The 19,522-nt window shown below is 45.8% G+C and overlaps 1 protein-coding gene across 3 annotated transcripts in view; it reads left to right on the top strand.

Annotated features, from left to right (window-relative positions):
* LOC120826446 (teashirt homolog 1) overlaps window positions 1-14,493 on the top strand; it is a 39,346-nt gene extending 24,853 nt beyond the window's left edge. For all 3 annotated transcript variants that reach the window (XM_078081421.1, XM_040188737.2, XM_078081422.1), the window contains one exon: window positions 9,919-14,493. In XM_078081421.1, the coding sequence (XP_077937547.1) occupies window positions 9,919-13,271 (3,353 nt within the window). In that variant the 3' untranslated portion in view covers window positions 13,272-14,493. The remainder of the gene's footprint in view (window positions 1-9,918) is intronic.
* Window positions 14,494-19,522: the final 5,029 nt, after the last annotated feature.

Raw genomic sequence — 19,522 nt, 5'->3', positions numbered from 1 at the left:
CACGACCAGGGCCAGAGAGCTAGACAAAACTGAGCTTAGGCACCAGTGTGTGTGTGTGTGTGTGTGTGTGTGTGTCTGTCTGAGACGAGGGGCATTAAGGGAGGGGGGAAGGGGAGAAAAAAAAGAGTGACAGGGGACAAAAAAGAACCAGGGAGAGAAGAGTGGGGCGTAGGAGGGAGGGATGAGGGAGTGGAAAAAGAGGAGGGCAAAGCAACAGAGGAGTGAAAGAAAAATGACTTGAGGGGTTGAGGGATGGAGAGAGAGGTGAATAAAGCGAGAGAAAAGTAGCAAGGCAATGGAGAGAGGGGGACAGTGACATCAGTTGAATAGTGGAGGGGAGAGAAAGGAAGGGGGGAGGATGTCACCCATGGCTGCCACTCATCACTCACGGCTTAACGACGCTGTTTCGTTTCTTCCCTTCTCCCGCTTTTTCTTCCCCTGTGGGACGGTGGGTGGATGGGTGGGGGGGTTTGGCCCAATCAAACGGGGTCACACAGAGTTCACAACCTCCCAGGTGGGACCGTCCTCCACCGAGGAAAGGCCTGTGCGTGTGTTTGGCGCGTAGCTGTCCGGACACCGACATGGGCTAGCGAGGACGACTTGCTTGTAAACGATAATGGTTTGGTATGATGATGAGAGACGCCGGGTTTAGCTTTTGTATAAATGCGGTATTCAAACGTGGTTATGGTTTTTGTTTTGTACGGCTTGTTTTTACGTGCAAAGCGCCCTGTCCAAAGTTTGTGTTCATGTGTTTACACTGAAGCATGTGTGTTTACGTGTGTGTGTGTGTGTGTGTACGCACGCGCGTGTTTGTTTTCAAGAAATCCACTCCGGCTGTCTGTCGCTTCCTTCTGGGATTGGCTTGATTCCTATTGCAGTTTTGTTTCAGCGTGTGTGTGTGTGTGTGTCTCCTGTTTCTGGGAAGCATCAGTCGTTTAAAACTCAAACGGCAGGATTGCTCTCCTCCTCGCACCAAATTTGGGGAACAGCTGGGGCGGCCATGACGATGATTTGTCTCCCTCTGCCCGTCCGCCTGACAGGTTGAGAGCAACGCGCACGCATACTTGCACAGACGCTCACTAATAGGCACACACACACACACACACACATAATTAAACATGCACTCGGTATCACAGTCAGGCAGACACACATACCCCTTATGAGAGGCCACGTTCTCGGGGCGCTGCCAAAACACTCTGATTTCCTTTAGCCTGGGCGGCCATACATCAGCTCGGGGCCTCCCAGCCCGGATGGCAGGGGCTGACAGAATGACACGTGTCATTTATCAAACGAGGGGCGCCAGGCCTTCAGGAAGAGAACAGGCCGCCGCGTGACAAAGCCCCCCCGAGAGCGCTCCTCCACTCGCAGCGAGGGGAGTGTGTCAGGGGATAGACACTGACAAATCTGCGGAGATGGAACACACATGGATACACGCTGACGCCAACACACAAGCAGAGGAAACGCACACGGAGAGCACCGACACAAGCCCAGCGATAACTCGTATCAAAGCTGCATTGTGGCTTTTTTTTTCGTTGGCTTGTTTCTATAGAAAGAGGAGAAATGCTCAACCAAAGCCACAAGCCAACATACCCACACATACACCCACATGTATGTTTGCAAAGAAGCGGGATGCCAAAGCCTCCCTTGTTGCCAGCAGCAGGCCTGTCTGCGTGCCCGTCCTTCCTAATGATCGGCCGCTCACTGCCGACAGAAACTCTCTCAGTTGGCAAACGGAGCTCCGTCTCCTTCCTTTCATATCGATGCCACCGCGCGCTCGCGATATCCTTCTTTTCTCCTTCATTATGTCTCCCTCCTCTTCATTCCTTCCCCTCGCTCCGTCGCGCTCCCCCTCCACCCCCGTTCACTCTTTCCGTAGCCTGTTCATTTGTCTTCATAAGCCTAATTTATTTTCTCTGCCAGATGCAAGCTGACAGCCATCAGTCTGTCTCCCACACACACACACACACACACACACACACATGACCCCCTGACATGCAGACAAATATACCACGGCACGCACAAATGCGCGCAGCTCTTTTCTCGCTTTTTCTTCATTCACTCTGTCTGTATTACCTCACACTGCTCTGAGGTCAGCCGTGCAGTCGCATACCCTCTGTTTTACCCCCGTCCTCCGCCCCCTCCGACCACCAAAACACTCCCATTAACATTACTGGAGATGGATGTGTCTTCATGGCTCAGATTGATTGCGGATATGGAGTTATGGTGCCATTTGTGTGTGTGTGTGCGTGTGTGTGTGCGTGCGTGTGCGTGTCAGATGGAGGGCACTTTGGGAGGCGGCGTTTGGAGCTGAAATGTGAGGGAGGCTTCTCTCGTTTTCCAGAACCTTCCAGCCGGTCGTTGTCTGTCCACAGTCAGATATTGTCCTCTGTTGAAGGATTGCTTCCTCTCTTCCTGCCTCCCTCTCTGACTGTGAAGCTGTTCATAGCCATTGTTCGCTCTCTCTCACACACACACACACACACACACACACACACACATTCAGGCATTCATAGTCGCCCACAGACGCAATCAGGCTGAGATGGCTACTGATACTAGTTCACTTTGAGAGCCCAGTACATAATTTACTGACTTTCTCCAGGGACCTTTTTTCAGCTCCCCTGTCCCTCCTCCTTCCCGTCATTTCTTCTTTTGTCACTTTATTGCTGTGGTCATCAGGAAAGGGAGAGAAATGGCTCACGCACGCAGCACACGTACACACTCCGAGCCTTTGTGTGATTCAGCTTGTGCTTTTATTTGTTTATTTTAGTTACACCCCCATGCATTTTATAAGGCTTTAAATCTTAAACTAGTGTTGGAATTAAACGGTAGAACTGTTTAATGGAACACAGTTCGGGACTAACTCACTTAGTGGGCAGAATGAAGAAGAATATTTGGTGATTCGTTAAGGATAACACTTTTGAATGTCCCCGATGAGACGTGCAGTTAAAAGTACTAAAGTGTTTGAGGACATTTGGTCGTCCTGTGCAGCTTCCTGCCCTGAGGGTTTGCGGTTGTATTTAATTTCCCTGAAGTGCCTTTACTGTTTTCCGAGTTCTGATTTTTTTTGGTCTCCGAGGTCACGTTCCCACAAAGTCCTCAGCATTCTTGTGTTCAGTCTTGTGTTGCTTATCTGGCTTCTGGTTTGTTTTAAATATCTTCCAGAGAAGTAGAAATGGCTGGTGAGGAGCTGATGAAATGTTTTAATCCAGAAAGACTACTTATAATACTTGTGTGGCCGCCACCATTGTGTCTTACATCAGTAGTGACCCTAGCTCCTAAAACACAAAACTCATCAGTAGTTGTAATATGAATTATGCTCAAGTTCAACTTCACTAAGCTAATTTATTAGCCCAATTGTGTCGCACCTTTCACTTTTAAAATGTTCTGCGTTAGCATGCTGGCTAGTTCAGAGAGCTTTCTCCCGCTTAATTCTAAATGAAATTCTCAAAAGTGTCGGGAGGAGTATACGGCCCATTGCAGAGAAATAAGAAAGGCGCTACTGACTAGCGTAGCATTTAGGAGGTCACGCTAGATCACCCACTCGCCGGTCAACATGCAACTCAAAGATATTGATTGTGTCATTTTCTAGTTTTCCAGAGATTAAAGCATCAGATTCATTGATGTGTGTGTGTGTGTGTGTGTGTGTGTGTGTGTGTGTGTGTGTGTGTGTGTGTGTGTGTGTGTGTGTACATTTTGTTTCTTTTGCTTCTCTATGTCGTGCTCCTCAGCAGTGTACAAAGCGGATGGCCTCCTGTGAATTGAGGGTTTGTTCAGCGTGGAGAAGGTTGATTGATGGCTTATTGTGCAACGAAACTCGGCTACGCCAAACTGGTTGGGTTGTGACCCTGTTTTGGCCCCTTGCTCTCTCATTTTCTCCTTTTTTAGTCTCCTTTTACTCCGTCTACCTCTGTCCGTCTCTCTCACTCGCACACACACACACACACACACACACACACACACACACACACACATAGTGCATAAACACGTATGTTCAGGCTGTAAACACACTTCCTCTTTGTGCTTCTCCTTCCCTCCCCCCTCCTCATCTTCCCTGCAGCACTAAACGCATCATTGTTGCCATCATTCATTCTTGGCTGTTTCCTTTCTTCCTTCCTGTGCCCACTTTGTTTTCTTTGTCCCCGACTCCTTCAGGACAGGTTTTTTCCCATGAGTCATTTCACCAAGTTTCATTTTACAGACCCTATTCATACAGTCTGAAACACTGGCCACTCTGAAGAAAAGCTCTAAATGACCCCGATAGACAAATCCAGGGCCGCTTTTGATGTAGTTTGCCAACCGGGGATCTACTGACGACTACAATTCAACAAATTGGTGGGGGGGGGGCAAAGTTATCCCAAACACCAGGCACACTAGTTTAGACTGGGGTTCAGCCGGCTTTTCCTACAATGATTTTCTGCTTCTGTTCTCCACACAACCATAGTGATTTATGGTAATTATCCATCTTTGGGGTCATCCATCAACTGGTTGTTGCTAAGCGATGGGAGCAGCTGTTGTGTAGCCGAGGGAAGCTCCACTGTCAGGGGCAATGCAGGTGAATTCAAGACGGCATCTGAGAAGAAAGGGGGATTCTGTGTTGTGCCGGTAGCTGGTTAGTCCCCGAATTTAAATTCCTCCACCCTCTTTCACGAAACGGTGCCCCACGATTGAGCCAAAATAGAAAAAATTAAATTACTTAAAGGTGTGTGGTCAGGCAAAGTGTAAAACGACGATGGATTAGGACAATATCGACATTTAAATCTTGCAACAAACGGGCAGCATTCTTATTGATGTTAAAGAAACTGACAATATTTTCTCTAAAATGGCATCTGCCTGATGCAACCTACATTGGATCAGCGCTTGGCATCGGGTTTTGTAAATCTCCCTCCCGTCATCTTTAATTAGCATTAGTAATGCATTATCTGATTCTGTACTTTACTTGAAAACAAACCAGATGGTGTGCGCAGCACCAGAGAAATGTTCGATTGTTGGGCGTGGGGGGTTTTGGCTGAAAAGCAGAGCGGAAAAGGCTGGAATCTGCCGCGCCGATGATCTAATGGCTGTTGTTTCATCTCAGAGCAAGCAGGCACTGACAGTTCAGGGAAAAGGTGATTTATAGACCACAGTCACTGTCATGGCGTGTCGAAACTGGCTCACAGGAGATCTGAAGAGACGTGGGCGGAAAAAAAAGAAGGGGAGGAACCTGCAAAACAATTTGAGAAAACAATGGAAATTGTTTTCTTTCGAAGAAAATGGGTCCGGTTCTCCAGATTCTTTGTTTTTCTTTCATCACTGGTCTATCGTGAGCAGCGATCATTTGCTGTTACTCATTCACACTGAGCACACGCACACACACACACACACACGTATTGTGCTCGTAGTGGTCTAATGAAGCTGAGCCAGCGGTAGAATGCACCATCCAAGTGACCCATTTAAAAGGCTATTAACATAATGTGAGTTCAAGTAATTGCAAATTACTTGGAAACATTTGTGGAAACCCTCAGGACGGTTGTAAGTTTCAGATAAGGTCATTCTTCTAAATTCATATTTTATAAAGAATCCAAAGCAGCGACACACAGTCTGTAGTCACAGCTGAAAATGATTAAATTCAAAATGTCTGCAGAAAGCCACCAGCAGGAAGAACAGACTTTACCAGCTGTTTCTTTTCTTTCTTTCTTTCTTTTTTTTTCCCTCTCCAACCGGAAGACTGGTGGAAGCTGAGAAGGTGGATTTGTACGACACACAATCTATTAGAAGCCCCGCGGCTATCGTGCCATATGGTGGACTACTCCATGTGGGTTAGCAGAGGGTGGTGCCGCGCGGAACAGCTATTAGGTGGGCTTTGTCCTGTCTGGTCAAGCAAGCTGCGGCGTGAATGCTAACCGGGGATTATTTTATGGATGTAGCTCTGCACCGTGTTGGGAGCGGTTATCTCCTCAATTTCAGCGAGATCCAGTGTTTTGGATCATAATCAAACCAACTCCCTAATCATTTTTACCCTGTAGGTGTGAAATGATTCCTCTGACGGCCACTCGCAATGTGAAGGCTCCGTCGGCCTGGTAGTTGTTGGTGAGGAGGCCGCAAGTCTGTGCCAGATCGCTTCAGTGTGCATTGTCGGCGGAGTAGTCCAAAGACTGTCAGGTCCTATGAAACCACAGCCACGAATATCCCAGAGGAAAGAAAAAAAAGAGCAAGAATGAAGAGACTGGGGAGAGCAGAGAGAGACAGATATTGCCTGACATACTAAGCATTACCATAATTGGCTTTTCTACATGATGGAACAGAGGAAATAATAATGTCATTTTATTTACAGCCTTCTCTCCGCCGAAACACACACACACACACACAACCGCGCACGTCGTACAGGTCAATGACACACACTGATCAGGCCTGTCCAAAGCCATCAGAGGTGAGTGGCAGGGAATGGAGGGGCCGGTGACAAAGCGAAACGGGGGAGAGAAATAAGGCTGCCACACCAGAGCTCCCATTTTGAAGGGCCACTAAACGGCGCCGGGCCCCGCCGGCCGCCCCGCTCCGAATGCGGCGCCCCGGCTACGCGAGGGTAAATCAGCGGGGTGAAAGCTGGCGGAATTGGACATTAGCACTGCAAATGAGAGCCGGGATTGCCCGCTTCGCCGAGACAACATGAATAAATGAAGACGGTTTAGAGGGGAAAGTTTGCGATTTTGTGTGGGTGTGTATGAAAGAGAAGTCTCGTTTCACCCTTTAGAGCCCGTCAGTGTGTCTGTCAGCAGCCGAGGGTTGTTGGATTTGTCACTATAAGTTATTTTAACATTTTGTATAATGTAACTGTAAATTGAAAATTCAGTTTTAAGAATTCTTTCCACTGATTGGCATAGTTGGAAAGAACATGTATGTGTGTTTAGGCATTCTAGATAGTGTTGGATATTTTACTCTTTTGATAAATTCCTTTGAGGATTCATTTATTAATAATAATAATTAACATTTTACAAATATTGCCAAAATCGACTCAAACGTCACGTTCCTTAACAAAATTAGAACATAAAATTACTTAATTAACTTCTTGTGAAAAATTGGCAAAATAATTTAAATCCGTGTGTATCCAATTAGAAGGAAAAACACAAGCGTGTAAATCCAACCAGATCTTCAATGGCAACTTTTTGTACTTGTTGCTATGGACACATTTCAGTTAGAAAGCATTGAGGTTTTATAGCAACGTCTAGTACAGGCATGTTTGCATGATCAATGCGTGTGCATGCGCTTTAGTACAGAGGGATTTTTTTCCCCTCAACTTAGTCCCATTTGTTCTTTCAAATGTGTCTAAAAAGGAAGTTGTGTGTGGACACAGCCTCGGCGAGGTGTGTGTGTGTGTGTGTGTGTGTGTGTGTGTGTGTGTGTGTGTGTGTGTGTGTGTGTGTGTGTGTGTGTGTGTGTGTGTGTGTGTGTGTGTGTGTGTGTGTGTGTGTGTGTGTGTGTGTGTGTGTGTGGTGTCACCTGTCTGTAGCAAGAACCCCTGGACTCGTGGCACAATAGCGGCAGGCTCCTCTCCAGACGCAGATGGCCTTGACCCTCCCCCCGACAGCCACATTGCATCCCTGCATGCACCTGACACGCTATAACACTACACACACGGACCAGTGATCAGACACACGTATCCTACAAACACATATAAAACTTTGCACGCGCAGCATGAATTCCCTTCCTTCTCTCTCCTGGTTTTGTATTTCGTTTTTTGGAAGCAGTTAACTTGTTTCTCTGTCTTGTTTTTTTTTCTGTTACATATGCACTCACACACACACACACACCTCTTGTTCGCTGGCCTAAACACATCTTTTCTCCTCTCTTTTCAAAACTTCCCCTCTTCTCCCGATCCTCCCTGACAGCACAAAGTGGGCTTACGTTTTTGACTGACAACCACAACAGACACCTTCCCCCACTCCTCCCCTCCTCCCTTCCTCCCCTCCACCCTCGTTTTAATCCCCTCCCCTAGCCCTCGCTCCCACCCTCTCCTCTTCCTCTTTTGTTCTGAGTGACGCTCGAAAGCCGCTGTGTCAGCATCTTTTCCATCTCTGATTGCCTTATTAGCCGCCGGTGGCACCCGCAGCCTTTCTGACACAGATGGTGAAGGAGGAGGAGGTTGTGCAAAAAATAAATAAATAAATAAATGGCTGACTTGTATTTGTTGTTGTTACTTTCCCCTCCCACCTCTTCTCTGGCTTGTTTTGCGCGGACACGGACACCTCGGGCAGACGCTGACACACTCCTGACACTGATGCCTGTCAAGGCAACATACGGAGAATGGCAGGGAAAGACTAGAATTCTGTGTGTGTCGGTGTGTGTGCTGCTCACTGTGTCAGCTTGGCGGCTTTGTCTTTACTACACTCACCACGTTGATTTTGGAAAGGTCCGGTTTTAGCGTGTGTCTCAGCACGGTGGGCTGCACACGACGCCGGTTGAAAGAAAGCTGCGGCGCAGCAAAAGTTTGCATTTGTTACTTGGCGACCAACTCAGATGAATGTTTTCAGAAGTGCCTGCGTGTTGTTACAAGCGCACAGTGAGGAGAAAACAACCCCGCTAACGAATAGTTTAATTAAGAGGAATGCTGTACATTTCAGCACTTCAATTCTCTCTCACACACATACACACACACACACACACACACATGCAGACTTTTACACGCATACAACGCTGAGAGTTGCAGCTGTTGGACCTCCAGCTTTTCCCAGGCAGTAACTGGCACCTCGCAGACATCAGGTATTATGTCCATTCCGATTATGGGATAGAGAGCTACATGCTGTTTGAAGCTGACAGCACATCTGCCTCCTCACTGGAGACCGATTCTGGCACCTCAGACAAGCATCTTACGAGGAATGGATTGGGGGGAGCTGCCTTGGCGTGTTTAACCCTCCAGTTCTCGCTCTCCTTTCTTCTCTGCAACGTTTCTCCTCCCAATGTGGTTCCAGCATCATTTGCAAAGCGTTTCACTTTTCCCCTTTTCTAGCAAATGATTCCTTTTTAAAAGACATCATTTTTTTATATTGGTCATATTATTTTTACAATACAAACCATTTGTGGAAGTTGTTTATCTGCTGAGAGCGGTCAGCCATTTCCCACTGACACTATGACTCCCTCTCTCCTTTTAAAATGGCACACTTGAAGCCGTGAGCACTCTGGGAGCATAGACAGTAACAACACGGCTTGTCATGTCCGCTGGCCGTTTCCTTGCATCACGCTGTGAGGACTTCCACAGCCGATGCCAAGTTGACTCCGGCCAACCACGGCTCGGCAAGGCTGATGCAGCTGGCATTTTTCTCCACTATCTCTTTTACTTGTGAATCCATAGTATTTGTGGCGGAATAGAGCAAATCAATGTCAGACACGGATCTGTGGTCACTGTACAGCATCCAAATAGACCATGAAATACGCTGCACAGAGGCTGGTAAATGCTGTGGCTTTTCAATTTGCTGACTAGGGTTTTAAATATTTCTATATTGGATGAATTGTGAAAAGGGGGAAAAAAGTCTGCATTTGTGTTGGGAAGATCTCACCTCATTGATTAATAAGTATCATCAGCGCTGAGTATTTGTTCTTTGTATGATCTAAAATGTTGCTTGTGTCGAGTTTTTAAACCAAGCTGGAACACTGCTGTGGCTCATCTCTGCTCTCTTCCCTGGCGGAGCTGTAGTGTTCAATAGCTTCATTAGGCAGCGCGGTGAAGAGGACTATTTGTCATTGTCAAGATATGGATGTTTGCCACTTTATTGTTGCAAAATCCTCTGCTCTGCTGGGAAAATGGAGAAATCTCTTTAGGATTATTACAGATACCTTGATATAGTAAGGGCGGTAGATGCATAATTGGTGGTGTTCTATTCAAAATGTATCCGAAAACTCTGCAAAGCAATTTCTAATGGCACTTTCTACTCTTTTTGTGTTTTCTAGCTTATGGATCTGAGGACGAGTTCAAAGGGGATGCGATCGATGAAGAGGAACATCTACAAGATGATGGCCTTTCTCTGGATGGTCAGGAAGACGCAGACTATCTTTTCAACGATGACGAGGAAGCAGGTGACCAGTACAGCTGCCAGAACTCTCCAATCAGCAATGGCACTAACCCAGACGCTGGGTATGCCTCTCCACTCAGCACCACCAGTGATCATCTGGTGGACCTAAAGACCCCGTCTTCCTCCACTGATCAGGACAAGGTAGAGGAGAAGCATGGGGAGAGCACAGAGTCCATCAATGGCCTCTCTCTACAGGACAGTCTGTCCAAAATGAAAACTGTCTATGCAAACCTGATCTCTGATGCCTCCTGGTCCAGCATTGCTCTGGACATGCTCAAAAGTAAACAAGGGAACAATTACGCAGCCAGCAATGGCAATGGCAGCACTCACAAAGGGAGCAACGGGCTCCTGGACAGTCACAGCCCAGTCAACATCCATTTAAAAAGCAGATGTAGCACTAGCAATGCCTCAGCCTCCGCTAACATTACCATCAGCAGCGCCAGCACCAGAGCAGTGTCGAGCAACAGCGGCACCAGCGTGAGCTCTGGAACCACAGGGGGATTGGCTTATGACTGGCACCAGGCAGCGCTGGCCAAAACCTTACAGCATACCCCGTACCAGCTGCTTCCTGAGCCCAGCCTTTTCAGTACCGTGCAGCTTTACAGGCAAAACAACAAGCTCTATGGCCCCGTGTTTACGGGTGCCAGCAAGTTCAGGTGCAAGGACTGCAGCGGCGCCTACGACACCTTGGTTGGCCTGACGGTGCACATGAACGAGACGGGCCACTACCGCGATGACAATAAGGACGCGGAGGACGATCGCAGCAGAAGGTGGTCCAAGCCACGTAAGCGGTCTCTGCTGGAGATGGAAGGCAAAGAAGATGCCCAGAAAGTTCTTAAGTGCATGTACTGTGGCCACTCGTTTGAATCCTTGCAAGACCTCAGTGTTCATATGATCAAAACAAAACACTATCAGAAAGTGCCTCTAAAAGAACCGATGCCTGCCCTCACCTCAAAGCTGGTACCCCCAACCAAAAAAAGAGCATTTCAAGACTTGATGTCCCCAAGCTCACCAGAGTCCGTCTCATCTGGTATACTGTTGGGAGAGTCTCCCAAAGACCAAAAAGTGGCCAATCCTTACGTCACTCCCAACAACCGATACGGTTACCAAAATGGCGCCAGTTACACTTGGCAGTTTGAGGCACGCAAGGCCCAAATTCTCAAATGCATGGAATGCGGTAGCTCACATGACACCCTGCAGCAACTGACAGCACATATGATGGTCACAGGGCACTTTCTCAAAGTGACCAATTCAGCCTCTAAAAAGGGTAAGCAGTTAGTTTTTGAACCTGTTATTGAGGAGAAATTTCAGTCAATTCCTCTGCCACCGACTACAACACGACTCCCAGCTCCGAATGGGAAGTCCCAGCCCGACTCCCCATTGCAGCCCACTAACCCTGAGGAGAAAAACGAAGAAGCAAAGGATGACGAGGCTGAGGATGAGAAAATGGAAGGTACGGAACCAGAGAAACAAATAAAAGAGGAGCGAGAAGATCCTCCTGAAAAAGGAGACAAGCCCAGAAAGGCCGGATCGTACCAATATCTGAGAGAAGAAGACTTGGAAGAGGCCCCGAAAGGCGGTTTGGACATCCTGAAGTCTTTGGAAAATACAGTATCAAGTGCAATCAGCAAGGCCCAAACAGGCACACCAACGTGGGGTGGATACCCCAGCATTCATGCTGCCTACCAACTCCATGGATCCTTGAAGTCTTCCTTGCCCTCCTTTGCACAGGTCCAACCTTTATTCAGCAGCAAGGGTTTGAAGGTACTGTCTTCTGAATTAAACACTCTGATCCATTCACCAAACAGCCCCTCGCCACCCCCAAGTCACAAGAGCAATGTGTTGGCCATGGAAGAGCTGGTTGAGAAAGTGACAGGTAAAACTTCAGTGAAAGGTGAAAAAGAGGAAAAGCCCATACAAAGCAAGTGCAGGTCTCTAAAGTCTCCATTGCCAAATCCTAAAGACAAACGGTTTTCACCCAATCCTGAAAAAAGCTTACGGGCAGTGAAGCATACTGTAGTAGAAGACCAGCCTGGGTTGAGAGGTAGAGAAGGCGAGCAGACAGCGAGTAAAAAAGAGAGGGAGATAAAAAGTGAAGGCAATTCACCAAAAAAAACTGTCAGCAATGGCTGTAATATCCTGAGCATCATAACTGATCACTCACCTGAACAACCACTGGTCAACCCTCTCTGTGCTTTGCAGTCCATCATGAACAACCACTTGGGAAAAGCTGCAAAAGTGGCCACCCCCTTCGTAGACCCTTTTGCAATGCTTTATAAAATCAACAGCACCTCTGCCCAGGTCAAGTCAGCTGAGCCTGTGAGTCAGTACTGCGATGATGATGATGATCAGCCCATTGACTTGACGAAATCCAAAAACACCAACGGAAGTACACCGACGGTTGCTTCTGCACCAAACAACAATGGCAGCGTAAACAACAACAACAAACCAGCTTCCAAAGATTTCTCCCTGTCGTCATCGCCGCTCCTTCGGGAGAATGCTTTGATGGATATTTCAGACATGGTAAAAAACCTGACGGGCCGCCTGACACCAAAGTCCACGACCGCTTCTTCCATCTCTGAGAAATCTGACCTGGATGGCTGTACTTTTGAGGACAGCTCTGAGGAACTGTCTCCCATCCAAAGACGGAAGGGCCGACAGTCAAACTGGAATCCGCAGCACCTCCTGATCCTCCAGGCCCAGTTTGTCTCTAGTCTCAGAGAGGCCGCTGACGGGAAGTTGGTGGTTAGTGACTTGGGGCCCCAGGAACGGGTCCACATCTGTAAATTCACTGGTCTCTCCATGACTACTATCTCACATTGGCTGGCCAATGTAAAATACCAGTTAAAGCGAACAGGGGGAACAAAGTTCCTGAAGAACATTGAGTCTGGTCAACCTCTGTTTCTGTGCGGTGACTGTGCTTCCCAGTTCAGGACTCCTTCCTCCTACATTCACCATTTGGAGTCCCACCTTGGGTTCACCCTGAAGGACCTCTCAAAGCTTTCCATAGATTTAATTGAGCAGCAAGCAGTCAGCAGAATAGAGGACAAGACTTTTAGCACCTCTGGACATACAGAAGACGACGCTGGCTCAATATATCTGTGCAAACTTTGCAATCGGACATTTGTGAGCAAACATGCAATCAAATTGCACCTTTGCAAAACACACGGGAAGTCGCCTGAGGACCATCTTATCTTTGTGAGGGAGTTGGAGAAGATTGATAAACAATGAAGAAGCTGATAGCATGACAGATTGTTGACATACTGTTGCACTATAACTCTGAGCTACAATCTGTCATAACAGATGGTGCCGCAACCGTATTGACACATATCGTAATGACAACGTGGTTGATACTGTACACTATATTCAGTTGTTCATAAATGAAAGGACCTCGCGCTGCAAAGGCTTGAAGCTAAGTTGTAAAAGTAGTTCTTTTTTTTGGTGACATAGACGTACCAAATAGTTGCAGCAGCCACAGCACTACATGGTCACTGACTGACTGTTGCTTTCCTAATGCACTGCATCTGATCTGAGCCTTTGGGAAAAGTCCATCTGTTGATTAAAACTGGACCACGCTCTTATTTTGAACACTGATTTTCAATGATTTTTTTCGAAATGAATATAGAACACAACTTGCTTATTATTTATGAGACAGTTTCTGCATGTTTATGTAAACAGTGAGCATATTATGTCAAATACAAGATTGATATCCTTTTTCTTTCTCAAATAGCAGGCGTAGCTGTTAAAATGAAGGTAACTGGTTATGAAAGTAGCCGTGCGAAAGGTGATGTTTATAAAATGAGATGATTTCAGCACTTTAAGGAAGTGTAAATTGATGAAGAAATGTGCTGTAAAAATGACACATCAACTTTTAATTTTGTATCTCTTGATCAACATTGCAATTTGGGGGACTATAATATTATTTTGTATTTGTCATTAAATCCCAGCAATTCATACAAAATATTTAGAATATTGGTCAAATATGAGTTCCTGGTTGTTTCAATATGTACAGTATTTGCGTTAGTAGGCTACCAATTTTATTATTGTGAAGCTACAGTTGTAAAATGAATGAAGTTTAAAGTTATTGTATGAATAATCAGCAAGTATGTATACATGTGTGTCAGCATATCTTGCTCTTTACAGTTCAACATTATTTGTACTGTGTGCATTTTTATAATGTTATTTTCTAGACAAATATGGGGGGAAATGTATAAACTACAGAGTATTGTTGGACCACGATGTCCTTTTTCAGTGAAAAGTAGGTCCTTTGATGAGGTCTACATAAAATGACAGACTTTTAATGGCCTCCGCTCTGATGCACGGTCCTGTAAATAACCTTGAAGGAATAAATTCTCACCCAATGATAGATTTTCAGGTTTTGTCATCAACCCGGTTATTCAGAATGGAATTCTTTTATCCTCAGTTGTAAAATAAACTCCTAGTCATGGATTAACTTGTGGTATTGATTGATTGTTTTTGGGAGAGTGAAATCCATGCAGACTGAAACACAAAATCTGACTTCTTTAGACGGTATTTTGCCATTTTTTTTGGATTTATAAAAGGATCATATGGGGAATATACTGCAATCATATATCACCTTTTAACGTTCTCTGGATGTATTAATAAAATATTTTCGAGGGCGTCAAAGGGCGTGGGGTTCCATCAGCTCTGGGCACTTGAAGGGAGGAGCACTGTTCAATGCCGGGGTTTTTTTCGGCTGGACTTCTTACAATGCACCAACCGAGCCACCTTCTTGACTGGCTTTATGTAACTAAACATGGAGACAGCCATATCAAATCCTGTAAGTTTCTGTCCTACAAAGGACTCCAGGTCGCACCAAGCGAGCAGCAGCTTTCCCGCTGTGAGCCACAGCGCTTCTTAATCTGAGCATCTTTCATAAGCGCTGTGGTTTTGAAACCGTGTGCCCAGCAAAAGGTTTCAGAAATCGCCCCGCAGAGTGGTGATCTCTGACTGACACGGCTTCGAGCTCACCCTCGAGGGTTTGAGTACACTGCTGTGCTGTTGAAACAAAGCTGGCCGGCTGAAAGCTCTAAAGAACGATCCTCTGGGTCCTTTGCCTGACGGATACAATCAACAACATTACCTAACTATAGCAGGGGCCCGATCCATAAATATGAACGTTTAAATGTTTCAATTCTTCACAGAAATTTGACACAAATCCATTTATTTCAGGCGTCTACATGTTTGATGAGTCTTATTGGCAGCATCTGTCAGACATACAGCATATAATCAGCAACCCCAGACAAATAGCAATGTTTTGTTGTCGCCCTCTGATACCGACGCTCAACCCTTCAGGATCTTTATCAGAAGCAGGAGGCTTTAAATATGCAAAGCTTTCACTTTTTCTTTAAACTTGTGTGCTGACCTTTTCCTTGTCGAGGCACAGTAACTTCACCGAGTCCTGTTGTATCACCGTATCACCTGATACAACCACCACTTGTACTGTTTACACCTCAGTTTTGTGCAGATTGTACCAGAAGGGCTTATGTTAATTCGCTTTGGAGGTTTAGTTGCTTTTGGACAGAAGGAGGAATTCTGGTCTACGCTAGGCTAAGCTAAACGGCAGCTGGCTTTTCTAATTGCCATACATACAGAAGCATGATGTCCGTATTCTCATCTAACTGTCAGAAAAAGGGTAATAATGCATTTCTCAATACGCCGTAGTATCGCTCTTTGGTGGCTGTTTTATTCTAATCGGGTCCCGTTCCAGTAATGTGCCTGCAGGTGCTACAGGAAGCCAGCCAACTTAGCAACTTCATGAATGCGACATCGCTCGCTGCGAAAATGAAGGAATTCCAACGTTTTGATTTTGGCTTTTCTATTCGGGTGTAGGGCAAACGGTCTGCTCCAACTGCCTGGTAGGATGAATGTAAAAAACGGTCTTTATCATATAGTACACCGCGCTGAGAAGAAATTCATCTCACATTTCCAAACAAAGTCTGGTGGCTTGTGAGCACAACTTTGAGTGTCTTTTGTGCTAAATGAATGTGATGTTTTTTTCTTCTTTCAATTCAGACGCCTCAATGAGCCCAAATCAGTAAATGTGTTGAAGCGATTTCAAATGGAGACATAATCCCTTTTTAGGGGGAAAGAGTGAATAACATTGCCATAAGGAAAAAACAGATTTGACTTTGTGGTTTAAGGCAGAGCTAAGCTTTATAGTTCCGCCATTGAGACACCTGATAAAAGAAGCCGTGGCATGTCTCCGCTGAAGGCATTTAAGTCGACATGCTACCGCCCCACGCAGCTCTTGAACAGTAGCCCGAGGCATTTTTCCCCAAGAGACAATCGAGTCCCACTGAACTCGCGTTAATAGACCGCGTTCTCTGTGTGGCGGGAAACGCAAGAAGAAGCAGCAGATCGATGGAATACACGGCACCATGCGGGAGCCAATGTTCAGGAAGTTGAATTAAAGAGAGCAACACGGGAGACTGATTAAAAGTAACATGATAATTACATTAAATGACTCATTCCTAATGATTCCTTTAGCTGACGCTTTTATCCAAAGCGACTAAGCGAATGAAGTGCATTCAACCCTGAGGGTTCAGACCCAGAACCAGAATCCAGAAAGCATCATTTATGAAGTACAAAGCGTTCAAGTTACAGCCGGTAGAGGTGTGTTTTTAGTTTGCATCGGAATGCATAGACTTATACACTGTCCTCTTGCATTGGGGAGCTCTCGCACGTTGTTTCCTTTGAAATGTCCATAATATTAATACATATTCCTTAAACTAAACAGTTAACTGTGTAATAAAAATCCTTCGATGAATACGTTTAAAAGGAACCATGAGTTTGCGACCTTGATCTTGAATTGAACCTCTTTTTATGTCTCCACGCAGGCGACCGCCGTTGCCGAAGGCATTTTTGGGGGGTTGTCCGCTTGTTTCTCCCATTCTTATGAAACACAATATCCATATTGTGTTAAAACATCCTCCTGGACACGTCAACGGCAACTGACCCTGAGGAGGTCATTCTAGTTTTCCTTTTGTAATCCGGCAACAAAAAGAGCACCTACATCGAGTTCTCCCTTCCAGGATCGGTCCATTTCTCGTGATGTTTTTGATGAGTCACACATGGTCTCTAAAACGAACCATCTTTGTCTCGTCACAACGGATACAAAAGCTACCAGCCGCCCGTTGTTCTGTTGCTTTTCTCGTGACTCTCGTCTGCTTTTTGAAGCAAACGTGAAACGCGAATTGGCTCCGTGTCATCGCCATTAGCAGGTGAGCAGAGAGCTCACGAGGCAGCGGCACGAATCTGATGCTGAACAAAAGGCCGTTTTACGACAAGCGGCGTGGTGAAGCGGCCTGTTAGCCATTCACGATAATCACAATGGAAAGCTGTGAGTCATCGCGAGCGGCTGTGCTCCTGAGTGGTAACATCTGCACATGCATGAAGTGTTACACGTCGGCCAGACGCACACGGCGGTGCGAGCGCTGAGCCCTTGTGACACGCGCATCATGCGCGCTCATGCCGACAGCGTGGATTCGGTGAATTAACCTCGTGCTCTTTTGTCTCCCCTCGCTGCTTTCTGGGCAACCTTCTGCTGAGTACGACAAGACCTCGCTTTCAGAACGCGTGTGCTCTCTAGGGGGGGGGGGGGATGTTTTTTGTTTTTTCGAAAGCCCTCCGCTCTGCTGAGAACACGCTGGATGAAATGCGGTTTGGGATGGAGAAGCGTTACTGGAGCCACATTTCTGCTCTGCTACTTCATTTTAGGTGGGGTTGAGACTGTATTCTGAGGAGACTATTACCTTCGAAACCACATGTGAATATTTCTAATTTCTAAACAATGCAGAGAAGATCATTCAAAGTCAACTCACTGCTGTCTTGAGTCTCGTGGCTGTGAGAGTGTGGCAGTAATCAAAAGCCATCTATCTGACCGAATTAACATATTTATCTACTCACAGCGGCCCCTCATCCCCCACTAAGCAGCTACTTCTACTGAAACTAGTGATTAAATCAAACATTAAAATTGATATAGGATTGTTATCACTTTTTAATAATCTGCAGTTTGAAACATATTTTACTTTTTTAATAGTGTGTTATTTTGTAATGCTTTATAAATCAGCTAACCAATTTGGGATAAAAAAACTTGAACTTCTGCATCAGGGTTTCAGACGTGCAGCAGCTTATAACAAGTTCTTCTCACCATTGTCTTGTAACTCATCTGTGAAGCTTTAGGAAATGATTAACTCATGATATTGCCAATCGTGGAGCAGAACTTGAACATTAACAGTTTCCCAGAGCGGCCTCTGTTCAATTTTTAAGCATGTGACCTGAAACAAGATAATTATTGACAGTTGATTAATGACAATCAGTTATGTGAAATATAGATATAAATTCTAATGAAATCTTAGAAAGTTATTTGTTGTGGCTCACAAATATGAATTATAGTGCAATTCGTTGGTAAAAGAACAAAAAGTGAATAACGCTGTAAAACTGATTTCCACATTTCAGTCTGAATAAGCTTTTTATCCCATAACTTACCGCCCGTGTTCGTTGTTCGTTGTTCTTACTTGTGCTGGTTGCTTCCCTAAAAATAGTCAGACGCTGAAGAGCCTTCCGGAGTTTCTGACTGTTCACATCTCTGATTATTAGTATGAATCTCCTCGTACCAAATGACGACTCCACCTTGATGGTGTATGAAGCTTAAGACATCAATCAGACGGGAACTGGCTTGTTTCTCACATAACAAAGTGAAAGTGAGCTGGAACGTTCATCTGTTTTTCTGCGGCAACCGTCCTGACAGCAGAAACAACATGGCGCCTTAAATGTTTGTAAAAACATTAAGCCTCGATGCAGGATTTGGAGAGAAGCGGAAGGCTTAAAATCACCCGAGACATCTCGTCATGGACAGAGAGTTCAATCCGATCGCTCGCTGCCACGTTTGTCCCCGTTGGGATCTGCAGGCAGTCAAAACCGTCTTGTTAAGTGTTGTGTACCTGTCAGGATTGAGCCTTGTTTTGGAAGATACAGCCGACGTGATTCATCAGGTGGAGGGAAAGGCTCTTGAAGAATGGAGAAGTGACAAACTCGATCCTTTCGAGAATAATGACGGCTGCCAGCCTGCTGAATGGATGGAGGGTCTTCCAGGATCTATCAAAGCCCCCTTTCCGTGGCTGGAAGGCCCACAGGTGTGACGAGAAGAGCCGTCAGGTATCTCACAAAAATGAAGACGTTCACATAGAAATGACTAGGGGAATTTCACCATTATATTTACTCCATCGATGGGGATCGGGGTTACTGCAACAAGAAATTAGGACACAACGAGAAACCGCTTGAGAAAAGAGCATCCAAATAGTTTAAACTTTAGTAATACTCCACTCTGTGGTAAAGAGGAAAACTGTACTTGAAATATAAGTAAACGCACTCATTATGCCGATTGGTCCCTGTCTGTATGTTCTTTTTTTGTATTTGTGTATTGATATCTTAGCTTTTTTAGCAGGGTGACCCTCTTT

The sequence above is a fragment of the Gasterosteus aculeatus genome, chromosome 10 (assembly GCF_964276395.1).
Source record: "Gasterosteus aculeatus chromosome 10, fGasAcu3.hap1.1, whole genome shotgun sequence".
Lineage (NCBI taxonomy): Eukaryota > Metazoa > Chordata > Actinopteri > Perciformes > Gasterosteidae > Gasterosteus > Gasterosteus aculeatus.
This window is presented reverse-complemented; position numbering and strand designations above follow the sequence as displayed.